Source organism: Podarcis muralis, chromosome 8 (genome assembly GCF_964188315.1).
Source record: "Podarcis muralis chromosome 8, rPodMur119.hap1.1, whole genome shotgun sequence".
Taxonomy (NCBI): domain Eukaryota; kingdom Metazoa; phylum Chordata; class Lepidosauria; order Squamata; family Lacertidae; genus Podarcis; species Podarcis muralis.
Genome location: NC_135662.1, coordinates 39,668,553 through 39,681,340, shown reverse-complemented (window position 1 = coordinate 39,681,340; position 12,788 = coordinate 39,668,553). Strand labels below are relative to the sequence as shown.

At 38.5% G+C, this 12,788-nt stretch overlaps 1 protein-coding gene across 17 annotated transcripts in view; it reads right to left on the bottom strand.

The window, feature by feature from the left end:
* Positions 1-2,423: 2,423 nt before the first annotated feature.
* The window catches only part of PCMTD1 (protein-L-isoaspartate (D-aspartate) O-methyltransferase domain containing 1), a 35,356-nt gene continuing 24,991 nt past the window's right edge, over positions 2,424-12,788 (bottom strand). For 16 of the 17 annotated variants that reach the window (XM_028737003.2, XM_028737002.2, XM_028737001.2 and 13 more), the window contains 4 exons: positions 11,945-12,116; positions 10,968-10,988; positions 5,857-5,980; positions 2,424-5,020 (listed from right to left, as the gene is read on the bottom strand). In XM_028737003.2, the coding sequence (XP_028592836.2) occupies positions 4,650-5,020; positions 5,857-5,980; positions 10,968-10,988; positions 11,945-12,116 (688 nt within the window). In that variant the 3' untranslated portion in view covers positions 2,424-4,649. The remainder of the gene's footprint in view (positions 5,021-5,856; positions 5,981-10,967; positions 10,989-11,944; positions 12,117-12,788) is intronic. The other variant, XM_077933035.1, reaches the window with a different exon arrangement.

The window sequence follows — 12,788 nt, the reverse complement described above, 5'->3', positions numbered from 1 at the left end:
AATCTTCATTTTGGAGGGGGGGAGTGACTCGTGAGTGCACCAGGGCATCCAGGATGTCCACATTCATGACCACTTGTATATATGAAAAGAAATCTCTCACCACCATCCTTACCTCAGATGGCAAGGGTAATGGGAGTGAGGAGTCCCTCCACTTAAGTTTTTACAGAGACACAGCTGATCCTTCAAGTACCCTGGCCCTAGGGGTTTTAAAATGCCAAAACAAGCACTGTGAACTGGGCCTAGAAATGGGAGTCACTGAAGCTGGCATAACATTATAATGTCCTATTCAAGGTAGAAAATCCAATATAGTGGTACCTCGGGTTACAGACGCTTCATGTTACAGACTCCTCTAACCCAGAAATAGTACCCCGGGTTAAGAACTTTGCTTTAGGATAAGAACAGAAATCGTGCTCCGGCTGCGCGGCGGCAGCAGGAGGCCCCATTAGCTAAAGTGGTGCTTCAGGTTAAGAACAGTTTCAGGTTAAGAACGGACCTCCAGAACAAATTAAGTTCTTAACCCGAGGTACCACTGTATTTACATTCAGCTTGCATGATGTAATCAGATGGGGCAATATATTTAGTGCCAGCAGAATGCTGTTGCAGAAGCAAATACAGTGGTACCTCGCAAGACGAATGCCTCGCAAGACAAAAAACTCGCTAGACGAAAGGGTTTTTTGTTTTTTGAGCTGCTTCGCAAGACGATTTTCCCTATAGGCTTGCTTCGCAAAACGGAAACGTCTTGCAAGTTTGTTTCCTTTTTCTTAACACCGTTAATACAGTTGCGACTTGACTTCGAGGAGCAACTCATAGAACGCGGTGTGGTAGCCTTTTTTGAGGTTTTTAAAGACTTTGGTGATTTTTGAAGCTTTTCCAAAACTTTCCCGACACTGTGCTTCGCAAGACGAAAAAAATCGCAAGACGACAAAACTCGTGGAACGAATTAATTTCGTCTTGCGAGGCACCACTGTACATAAGCATATTGCCAGTAACTTTGCTGCACAATAGAGTGCACAACCTGTTACACAAGTGTCCAGTAACATGTGATTCTTCTGCTGTGCAACCTTAAAACTTATTAAAACTCATAGTGCAAAACCTCTTGTACTAGAGGAGAGAATATGGAATACAGCCAAAGGTCTCATTACCAGAGCAGAAAACATTGATCATTTATAGAATTTGGGTAGAATGGCAAGGACATCAGAGGGCTCTGGCCAACTTTTGATACTCATCCTTCCATGTAGATTGAGACTGCTGGTTAGTTTGACCTACTATTCTCTCTACTGTTCTTTCTTACCTCTATTGTATATAAACTATTTTGTTATTTTTTTTATCTACAACCATATGCTGCACATTAATTCATACATGATAAATGAATGAATGAGTACTGCACACAGAAAGATGGTACACAAGGTTAATTCACCTGTGACAACTATCCTACACTTTCATGTTCATTGAGCGAACATGGTTGTCTGGGAAGAGATGTGCATGCCAATTTTGCTCTAGGTGGACTGAATAGGAACCATACTGTAGATACATTGGGAAATAGACATGCCTGCTACACACACCGCAGTGGCAACACAACTGAGAAGAGTATATAGGAGGGGTGGCAAACCTGAGATTCTCAGGTGGACTGCACCTGCCTGATCACTGGCTATTCTGGCTGGGGTTGACGGGTAATTGGATGTTCACTAACACCTGGAATCACAGGTTCTCAATGCTTACTATTATCATTTACCCAGTGTTTTGTTTCTGGAAAAAGAGGTGCCAAAACTCACCATGAACGCTTCCCTTGTTCTTTTATAATGGCAATAGTGCCAATGATTTCCGGCTGAAAAAAAGCCCTGCATTTATTCAATATATATCCACCCTTCTTGCTGGAGGAGGCCCAGTGTGGCAATTACTCTAGAATTTATTCCTTAGAGATACGGTACAGAATCCAATTATGGAGTAGCAGCAATCACATCCTCTAGCAAGCCAGTTCATTGCACCTGTGGCTTGTTATACAGTGGTACCTCGGGTTACAGACGCTTCAGGTTACAGACTCCGCTAACCCAGAAATAGTACCTCGGGTTAAGAACTTTGTTTCAGGATGAGAACGGAAAACACACGGCGGCGGCACAGCAGCAGCGGGAGGCCTCATTAGCTAAAGTGATGTCTCAGGTTAAGAACAGTTTCAGGTTAAGAACGGACCTCCGGAACGAATTAAGTTCTTAACCCGAGGTACCACTGTAGTTAGTAGTCCTTATGTGATGTCATGACAGGCTATTTTACCTTTTGTCATTTTACACAAATAGTAATATACTGATATAATGATGTTCAAGCTTCCCAAGAACACCAGTGCTTTCAACTGTGGCATTATAAGTATATCTTTGAAGTGTTCAATTCTCAAACTTCAGATCACTAAGCAAAAAAGCCAAGCAAAAAGAAACAATAATTGAGTTTTAATCAGCACAAAATCACCAGACATTTTATTGTAATTATGACAAAAGTTTAATTTCGATTCATTTTGCATTTTTATACTTTTAAAAGTAAATATAAATCAAAGAATGTGAAAAACCCCACGAACACAAAAGAAACATTGCTTCTGTGACTCCAAAAATTACATAATGCATATTCATAACTACTCTATTATCTATCTGAACAAGAGTACAACAGAATGGAAAAACACACAAAGTCATTCTTCAAAAGCCTCCTGACTAAAGGTCTCTCCTTGTAAATTATTTAATATTTTACTCTGTGAAAACTGAAAAAATGTATGAAGAAATTCCAAAAAGGATGAAATTCCAATACAAGGTACAACTTGAATTTCAGAATGCCTAAAACTTCATTTCTTCTAATAAAATAAAATAAGATGTGCTATAGTCAATGCTCCCCACAGATAAACCTTCAGAACTACTGCAGTAGTTTTACTGTAATAGGAAATAGGTTTTATTGCTGTGAAATAAGGCTGGCATACTTATTTCCAGCAATGAGTATATTTACTCATTAGTGTACATTTTCTGCAAACAACTCATCAAGCTAGTTATACCAGAAGATTTCTTTTATGGAGCTGAATTTTCAGTATTGCGAATATGGGGGGGGGGATTACTTGGCAAATTAAAGCATGAAATCCAACCTGTTAAGTAAAAAATATGTATTTCATAGACAGTGACCAATTAAGTTATTATTTATATTGTAAAGTGGATGCTACAAACCATGAATGCTAGATCAGGTGCTGTTTAACTGGTTTCCATCTACAAACTATCAGGCTCTGAGAATATGTAAAATGCTCACCATATATCTTGATTTTATCTTAAGAATTTTAATTGTTTTATGATATAACTAGATAGTAAATAGTCCCCAAGGAATGCTTTTGATTGGGCCCAAACAAATCAGGTGTCCATAACAGCAGCAGTTTTTACAGCATATCTTGAGCTCCATTTTATTTCATTGATATTTTACACTAAATTATAAAGCTAGTGAAAATTACATAGTCCATCATGCAAAAATTAAAAAACAACAACCAACCCCTTCAAGCAATGCCATTAAATAAACCAGTGAAGCAGGGGGCTGGCAGATGGAATATAGTCAAGCAATGTAAGCATACAAGCTTGCAATGCTACTAATAATTTCCAAAAGGAGGAGTATCAAGAGCAAATGTAGGAACTGAATGCCTTGTCTTAAATAAGTACAGATTCCACTTAAAGTGCAACTGCTTAACCTTTTTTTTCTTAAAAAAGAAAATCCTATTACAGCTATGCAAATAAGCAATACAAGCTAATCTTTTTACATATTCTACTCTATAAAGTAGTAAATAGTTGAAACCTAAATTACAATCTTTAATATATGAAATATGCTTTCTGTACCATGAACTTTAAAAAAGAAACTAAATGCTTATTCATAAATGCTGGAAAGTCTGAGAAATTGTTGACTATCATCGGCTGGTGTTAAAGAAACAGGGTTGTATTATATTTTTAAAAATTTTCATAGTCAACAAAAGTTTTTTAAGGCTCTGAAAGAGAAGCAGTCACTTTTCTTGAGATCTTTTGGCAAGAGAATATATAAAATATTCTGACATTTTGGAACTTGAATGTTCATATTTTTTTAAAGCCAGCTCATTCAGTGTCTGCACACAGTTATTGCACTCATGTATTCCTTGGAATACATTCACATCAACACAGTAACGATGATTGTGATACAGCCATGGCAAAAATAAAGTTTTCCAATTCAACATGAGATGAACTGCCCGTATGCTCAAAAACTTCCTCCAGAGAATTAATGCAGGCAGTTCTCATTTGATGTCTGAATGTAGTCATTCAATAATTCACACATATAAAATTTCACCAACTCTCATAAATACAAATTTGTCAGAGCGGAAAAGAGATTTATCACATGCAAACTCTTAATTAGTGCGGTATACTGCTTTGGAATATATTTCTATCAGAGTTAAAAGAGCGTTTTTCAAAAGGTAACCAAAAATGAATTGAAAATAGGAGTTTACTGCTAAGTGCAAGTCCTTGTAGCAAAGTTAAGACAAGTTATTTTCATTTTATCACTGCACTTTAGTCTTACTGAAAGACTACTGAATTCTGTCCATGTTTTTCTTAGTAAATGCTACATTTCAAGAATAATGGATCTATCAAGTAGGCATTATCACATCTACTTAAAACAAATTATTTTTCTCTATAGTATGTCAAGTACGATTTTAGAGATTCAGGAAGTGGTAGACTCATAATTCTCTCCCGCAATAAATTTATTGGGGGTTCTTCTGGCTTCAAGGCTTCACTGTGATCTTTCTCATCCTCTTCTTTGTTGTCTTCTTCCATCTTTTCATCTTCTTCACTATCTAGAGGCTGAGGAATGAGCTGATTGCCTACAAACACATAGGTGTTAATCCTGCGCCTACGGCACCGTCTGCGTTTGCGTTTGGGTGGAGGTTTTGGAATAATACCCTTGGCTTGCAACTCATCATTTATATAGTTTCTAAGAGTGCGCCTAATGTAGATTCGAGCCAAGTCCTGTAGATTCCTAACAGCACAGGGGGCTGAAAAGAAAGAGAAAATTAAGATTGCTCTCTAGGTCAAGTTATCTAAGAGCAGTACTGCAAATCGATGGCGAATTTTTAACTAGGTAAAGGAAATAACCTTTGAAAGAAGTAAAGGTAAAAATAATATACTATGAAATGGATGACAAAGATCAGTATCCAGTTAAAGGCAACTAGTTATACAGAACCAACAGAGTTTTAGACTTATTCTTCCTTGAGCAGTAGTTCCACTGACTCATGCTGCCGTTTTGAAAAGGACAGTCAAGAGCACTTTGTTGATATGGCATGAGGTTTGGCCTGCCCACTTACTGGGGGTGGGTGGGTAATAATATCATGTCACTTTTTCATGACTATCTTGCCCAAAATTTGATAGATTACGAGAGAATTCTATCAAAAGAGTGGGGCCATAGAGTTATTATGTAGTTCCTTCAAATAGGTCCCCCTAATCACATATTTTTAAACCAGGTCATGTTAAACAGAATGTAGCTCAGTTCATAGGTAATGCTAGATCAAATAATGATGAACATGCAGGTTCATGGTGTGAAGATTGCAGCCACTACACTCTTCCCACAGTTCTGCAGCTGCCATGCTATCCAGGGCTAAGGTTTGCTTCAATGTTACATATGAACTTGGGCTCATGGTTTGTCTCCACCAGACAAATCGTGGGTGGTAGACCAAGAAAAATTGTTGATTACAGCTCATGGTTTGTCTGAAGTGAGAAACACCAAAAGCCTGAGTTCTGATGCAATACATTCTAATATAACTGTAAGAATATTTATGTAAGTATCATCAGTAGCTGCGCCCCAAAGGAAAGACTAGAGTTAAATGGTACTTACGAAGTCCCACAGTATCATTTTTGCTGCTGTCACTCTTGCTTGGCTGCACAAGTGGAGCAAATGAAACAGCAAGGATGTTTTTGCTTTCCCAAGTATTTTGTCCAGTTCTCTGTATTTGGGTTAGCTGCATGGAATCATTTAAGTTTCAGACACAAAACAATTAAACACATGACTTCATCTACACCTGTCCAATTCTTATATGCTAGCCTTGCTCTGACATAACTACAGCTTTACCATCACAAGGCTAAGCATCAGAATCACATGCTTCCTCAGTCAGCGTAGCTGTGAGATCAGAAGCTTTTCCTTGTGTTTTATTAATCACAGTTTATCTTTCTGACAGGACCTGAACAAACTGTTAGTCTTGAATATGATTACTGAAACAACCTTAGCTGGTTTCAATAAGCCACAGTTAAAATTAATCAAAGTCTGGGGTTCAGACATAATATTAAACTGTGCTTAATTGAAAATGGAAGTGGAAATATCCAAACCCCTCATGGCAACCTCAGAGGAGGAAGGAAGAGTATGCGAGCCCAACGCCTGCACTGGATTCTTCATGCAACAATAAGTCAAAGTTCATTGTTACATTTGAGCTCACTAACCACATTTGGACAGTCATATATTGGTTAAATAAACGGAGATATGACTCTTGTGTTCCTGCATGCCATTCCCTGAGCCAGTGTTCAAAACTCCCATTGTTATAGGCACATTTTGCGACAGGGAACTTCATTAGTGCAAGCAGTTTCTGAGCTCTGGCTGCAGTACTGCACCTATGATTTCAGATTAAAACTGTAGAGTGGAAGGAAAGGAGAGCCTTTTTCTGCCTCCCCATTTCCAGGTAACTCTCTGAAGACGGGAAAAGAGATCTTCTTAAGAATATTAGGAGGGTGGTCAGGGGAAGGACTAGACCATGTGAAAAATAAGCATAATATTTTAGCTGCAGTTCATTCATTTTCAGCTTTGTATTCTCACTATTTTTTTTAAAAAGTCCCTAGACATTCCATTTTTGCACCCATAACCTAGGCTTAAAGTGCCATTATCTCCTAGCTTTCATATCTCAGTTTCTAACACTGCCCTGTGCTCCTATAGCAATCAGACCAGAAGTCTCTAATTAACCATAACTTCCTGCTTCAGCTGAACTGAGAAATTATGGTTACCATCTTTCAAACCACCCAGGATATTAACTAACTTAAACCATTATTTAAAATATTGCTCTGAAGTTGGCAACTCTAATTTCTTGGTGCGATGAAATGAGAAAGTGCTGGTTGCTTACCTGTACCTTTAGCTCATTGTGTAGTCATCTTTGCACACACACATACAGGTTTTGCACCTGTGCAAAGTGTCTTTCTGGAAGATTCTACAGCTAGGCTTGCGTTTTGGTGGATACTGCACTACCACCAGCTATGTGCACAGTTCAAATTTTTGAACAACACAGAGGCCCAAAATCGAACAATCTAAAAATTCCAAGACACACTAACCCCTGAAGATGGAAAGGACAGGCTGCGTGTCCACACATATTTTCACTCACAAGAATTATGGGTACAGGAAAGCAACATGTCCATTTCCTTTGTAGTCTTTGCACAGCTACACACATGGGTAGAGTAATAAGCTGTTCCTGAAGGTAGGGGCAGGCACAAAAAACAAGTTGAGCAAGGCCTGTTGGAAGGAGGCACCTACCTAGAGACTGCTGAGTCAAGGGTTGCAACTAATGAGACTCTTCTAAGAAAAATGAGGAGCAGCAACAACAACCCTCATGGAGTGCTAATAAACCCACTCCAGAACAGGACTGTTGCATGGTGGCAACAAATTTAAAATACAGAAAAACACACTGTGAGCACAAGCTGAGCAGTGGCTACGGCAGATAAAAACTAAAGCTGGTCTGATGCTGGCCAGTTAGAAACACAGTGTGGCAAATTACCAAGGCATGAAATCATTTCCTTTTTTTCTGGATTGAGAAAACTAGGATGAATATTAGGTGGTGAGGGTCAATCCAAGAAAGGCTAGCTATGGGAAGAAGGGGAGTTGTTGGGCAAGGGTTAGCTATCATGAGTGCATACTGCCACCTGAAAAGGGACTACAGAAGTGAAGAAGATGCCATCAACAAATCCCTGTCACATAGAAGTGGAGGCTAGAGGGCTCAATGGTGCAACTCCCTAGGAAATGTGTTGTTGTCAACATTTCTCTGAATCCCAGACTGCTGCTCAATGTGCACAGCTGGTGCTGAAAGTCTATACCATTACTAAACTTCACTGTACAAAGGGTAGCAGACATATTAATGGCCCTCCTTACATAAAGTAGTGGTTCTTGGTCTTGAGGAAGTCTGTAGGAAGTGAATCTGGACTTCTGGTCCAAACAGTAGTTAATCAGTCACCTCTACACCTACAACTGTTATCTAATAGTTGATTATATGTTCTAGCACCGGGGCACCAATCTTGGAAGATGCCGTTTGTGGAAGAACAAAGAAAAACCTCTTTGCCCCAAATGTTGGTGACATGAAAAGTTAATGCTATGTGCAATGCACAGATGCTGCCACTACCAAACACTTCAAGGGCTGCTGCAGCTAGATGAAAGGAAACCTAATGAATGCTCAATGATTCCTTCAGTGTCAATACCAAGTGAAGCTATCATTGAAAAGAGGAAAGCAAAATAAAAAGAAGTTGGGAGTGACATTGATATCAAGGATTCTTCACTCCTGATTCAAAGGCAGTAACAGTAAAGCCCCCACTGAAAAATGCAGCAGGGATAGATAGTGGCATTGAGACTCTTCAGCTTTGATATGGTATCTATGGCAGTTGAGTTACTGTGGGGAAAAGTCTGCTGAGACCAATGCAACTACATAGTTTTGATCCTGAAGGAAAAACAATCTTCCATACTAAGCGAGAAGTGTGGGGAGAAGCGTGGGAGAAAGCTGCTGGCACCAATTCCTTTATCACCCTCAAATAATAACAAGATAGTTGCCTGTGGTGCAGCCAGCTGGGATAAGACCTCAGCGCTCAGTAATGAAGCAATGGCAGCAGAGACTTTGCATTGTAAGTTAAGACAATTACAATCCCATCACTGAGGTTTTCCACACTGCTGTAAATCATCAGCAGATAAATCAGCTGAGATTCACACCAGGTGATTGAGGCATATCTTGTCCCTGATATAGAGGTGGTGGCAGCATAGTAGCTGTAGAGCTGGGGCAGTGCTGGTTGGGGCTGATGAGTGTTCGAGCAAACAACATCTGGAGGGCACCATGCTGGCTACCCTTGCGCTGCGATTGCCGCTGATATAGGCAGTTCTGTATGTGGGAATCTGCAATGGGGTGTTGTTTAAAGAGGAGCTCCCTTCTCTTTTTAATGGCACTGGCATGCCTGAAGGCTGTCATCAGAATGGCTGAAGCAGCAATGTCTTGGTGTCATTGACCACAGGTTTTACACTTTTTTGGGGGGGGGGGACCTTAGAAAGGCTGAAGCCCAGTGACAAAGTGGTCACACCAAAAGAATAGTCAAAACAAAAGGAAAAAAGAAAACTAGAAAAATGGAAAACAAATGACTGTAGCATATAGAAAAGCATAAAATGAACCTCAGAATAAAAGGAACTTTTTTTTTTACTTTAAACAGATGAAAAAATAAAGAAGAGACTCATAAACACTGAGAAACACTACACACAACAATAAGATAGCAAGGCTGAGCAGGATGACAAGAGATGCAAGGGGTTAAAGGAAAGACAGCTTTGGTGCAGGCCAAACCGGAAACTGACTAGGAGGAGGAAAAGCATTGAAATTTTGGGAAGGGTGATTCTGAGGGCATCTCTACCCGCATTTGTGAAATAATAGTATTGGGGAGTGGGGGAATCTACTTAAGTTATCAAGTCTTCAAAAGATTTCATATGAGGTGTGTCCTGTGACATGAAAGTGGAGGAGAGGGAATCATGCCCCTTAATATATGCATGGGGGAGGAGGGCACATGCTAAAATTAGAGCCTAGCTATAGAGTCTTCTCAAAAGAAGCTCTGTGGAGAGGTACAGAACCCATATGTGGCTCCACAGAGACTACTCAAAGAACTTGGATTAATTAGATGCCTCCTGGTCTGATTGCTTGTGCCTACAGTGACTATGTGGAGGCATACGGCTTGCTCATTTTTCATCTTAATAAGCCTGGAAATGATTATCCAAACTAAGTCACTGTCTAGTACTTCTCACCTTGAGAAAAAGAAGAGAACATATTTTTAACTGGTGGAACAGGGAGCCTACATTTATTCTGTTACATTCAAACATATTTCACATAATTCCCAGTTTACTTTTAGAAACACTTTATGTATTCTTGCTAACTTTAAAAAGGGTTGCAGGTCTACATTAATTTGCAGGGTTGATGTAAACAAAGAAAACTCAGCTACTTTTGGAATGTTTTAGTACAATTATATCATTGACTGAAATGCAAATTTGACTGATGCATGCAAATCCATGAATTGCCCAGGACAATGAGTATTTAAATACATATATTAATATGCACAATATCCAGAAATTAAAGATGCATAATTAAAACTAGTTGTGTATATCTGATGGGGGGGAACGGATAAGTGTTCACATTCCTGAGAGCGCACAAATTTGCTTAAGAGGCCCTCCTTTGGTGATTTCCAAGGATGGAATTAGAAGACATAATTACAGCAGTTTTCATTATTGGTTTTAAAATTCCTCAATACTTTATATATTAAAGATCTGTTAAGTCAGCATTACCTGTCCAATTTTCCCTGCAAACGTATTAAGCTTGCAATCCTCTGGGCAGATCCGCAATACAACTATTTATTTTGAAAGCCTTTGCTTCAGTCCAGTGTTGTTTTTCCTTAATGGATAGCTACCAGTGATTACTGAACAAGAGTGGTATGATGTAAACCTCTCAATTCAAAAAGCATCCATGCTTCCTTAAAATATAGTAGTAGAATGAGCTGTTTTGTGTATTGAGGAGAAATTATAAAGTTGTTATATAATATTTAATTGATGAGCATTCTTATTCTAAAGGTATTTGGTAACTTATTGAGCAAGGCAGGCTTCTTAGGGATACTGTCAGCTTGAGCAAGTCATGTATCAGTGTACCTACACATCCCCATCTGTAAAATGGAGATAATTATACTCACCGTAGAAAAGCCCTTTGATATCTATGAATGAAAAATAAGTACTAAGTATTATTGTATCACTAAACGTTTCATGCTTTTCAAAACATTCTGTCCTTGACTGAAAAGGAAAGAGAAAGAAATGTCCCAGTTTGCTGGTCACTGAGCTTTACACTGTGCTTCAAAACATATATTCACTCTGAGTCCATAGTTTCTAATTTGTCTGGATTTTTAAAGGACCAACTTCTGAATTACGGTTGGGTGCACTTACCTGTTGGCTAGATCCCTTGGTACTCCTGCTAACAAATGAATAATGAAATCATGCAAGACTTATCGGATGATCTGCATGTCCTGAGCAATTGCTTTATTCAAACATTAGCAAAGCAGCGTGGGATCCAGTCACAGGGAAGTCAAAGGTATGCTATTTTGATAACATTACCATAGCTAGCTAAAGCTCAGTTTAAGAGATTAACTGAACAATGCTGAACATAAAACTATAAATAGCAGTAGTAGCACTGAAAGGGTAGCAGTCACTAATCAAAGTGCATTCTTAAACAGGCTGAACTGCAGCATGATGATGCCTTGATAACAGTGTTAATTTAAGAGCAGGGATAGATAGCTTGTCTAAAGGTAGGATAGAGGACTCCTGTACATATAAGCTTTTTGTTGTTATGAACACATTAATTGGCCACTCAAGTTTTTGTGGCACAACAAAACCAGAGGGGGGCTCTGTCAGAAAAAAATTGACTAAAGGCCAGGGATGGTCCTAATAAGCTATAATGTGCACAGCTGGGATCTCTGGAAGTCAAAGGAAAGAGAAGAGTGAGATTATGTGGTCTATTGTTTCGATGTTGCTATTCTCTGCTTTAAGGTTTACAAAATACCTTTGTATTCACTGTACTGAGGCAACTGACATTAAGAAAGTCATTACGAGTCCACACACAAGAGAACTACTTTTTATCTGTTACAACTAAACACACATGACAAACATACTTAATCACCTGATCTTCAATAGGCATAACTAGAATGCCCCCAATTTTCAATAATATTTTCATGTAGTTCTCATGGTCTTTTTGTACACCAGCTCCGCAGTAAATCCGGTCATATTGATGACTATCTGATGAGATTTGCAAGCAGTTGCCAACTACGAAGGCAGGTTCACAAAATTCAAATCTGTGGATAAAACAAACATTTCATGTTTTTATAGATACCATTATATAAAAACACTAAATTGCACTTAAAATTGCACTTTTTAGTTGTCCTTTGGCATATCAGAGAAATTTGAGAACTAATGGGAATTCAGCGGGAGTATGGACAGTTTATTGTAATGAATACACTTACTGCAACTGCATTATCTTGATGGTATACAGTACTTAGATTTACCATGAACACAATACATCTACATTTATTATAGCCAAATTTCAGTTACAGCTGCATATTTTAAGTTTCATTCATTTCACTGGACTTAAATCTCTGAATGTGTTTTACTTACATATAAATTCAAATTCAAATATATACACATTGCCTTTAGTTGACAAGATCCCTTTATATGAATTCATAACATGTAGTTCATATTGAAAACATTCCCTAATTATATGCACTGAGTCAGTGAGAACTCTGCAGTTTCACTCTTCAGAACAACTTTTCAAATAATTGGTCATAAAGAAATCCTGCCTTGCCCCCTTCGTTAATGATCTGTCAATATATGGCAAAAATATTTGTTTTTAAAAAGAAAGTTGGGCCTGTGTTAACTCCTCTTAGTTTTTAATTTGCTGTGGGGTTAAAAAAAAAATCTAAGAATTTTGATGATACTGTCTCTGGATCTTGTTTTACTTGTTGTTCCTA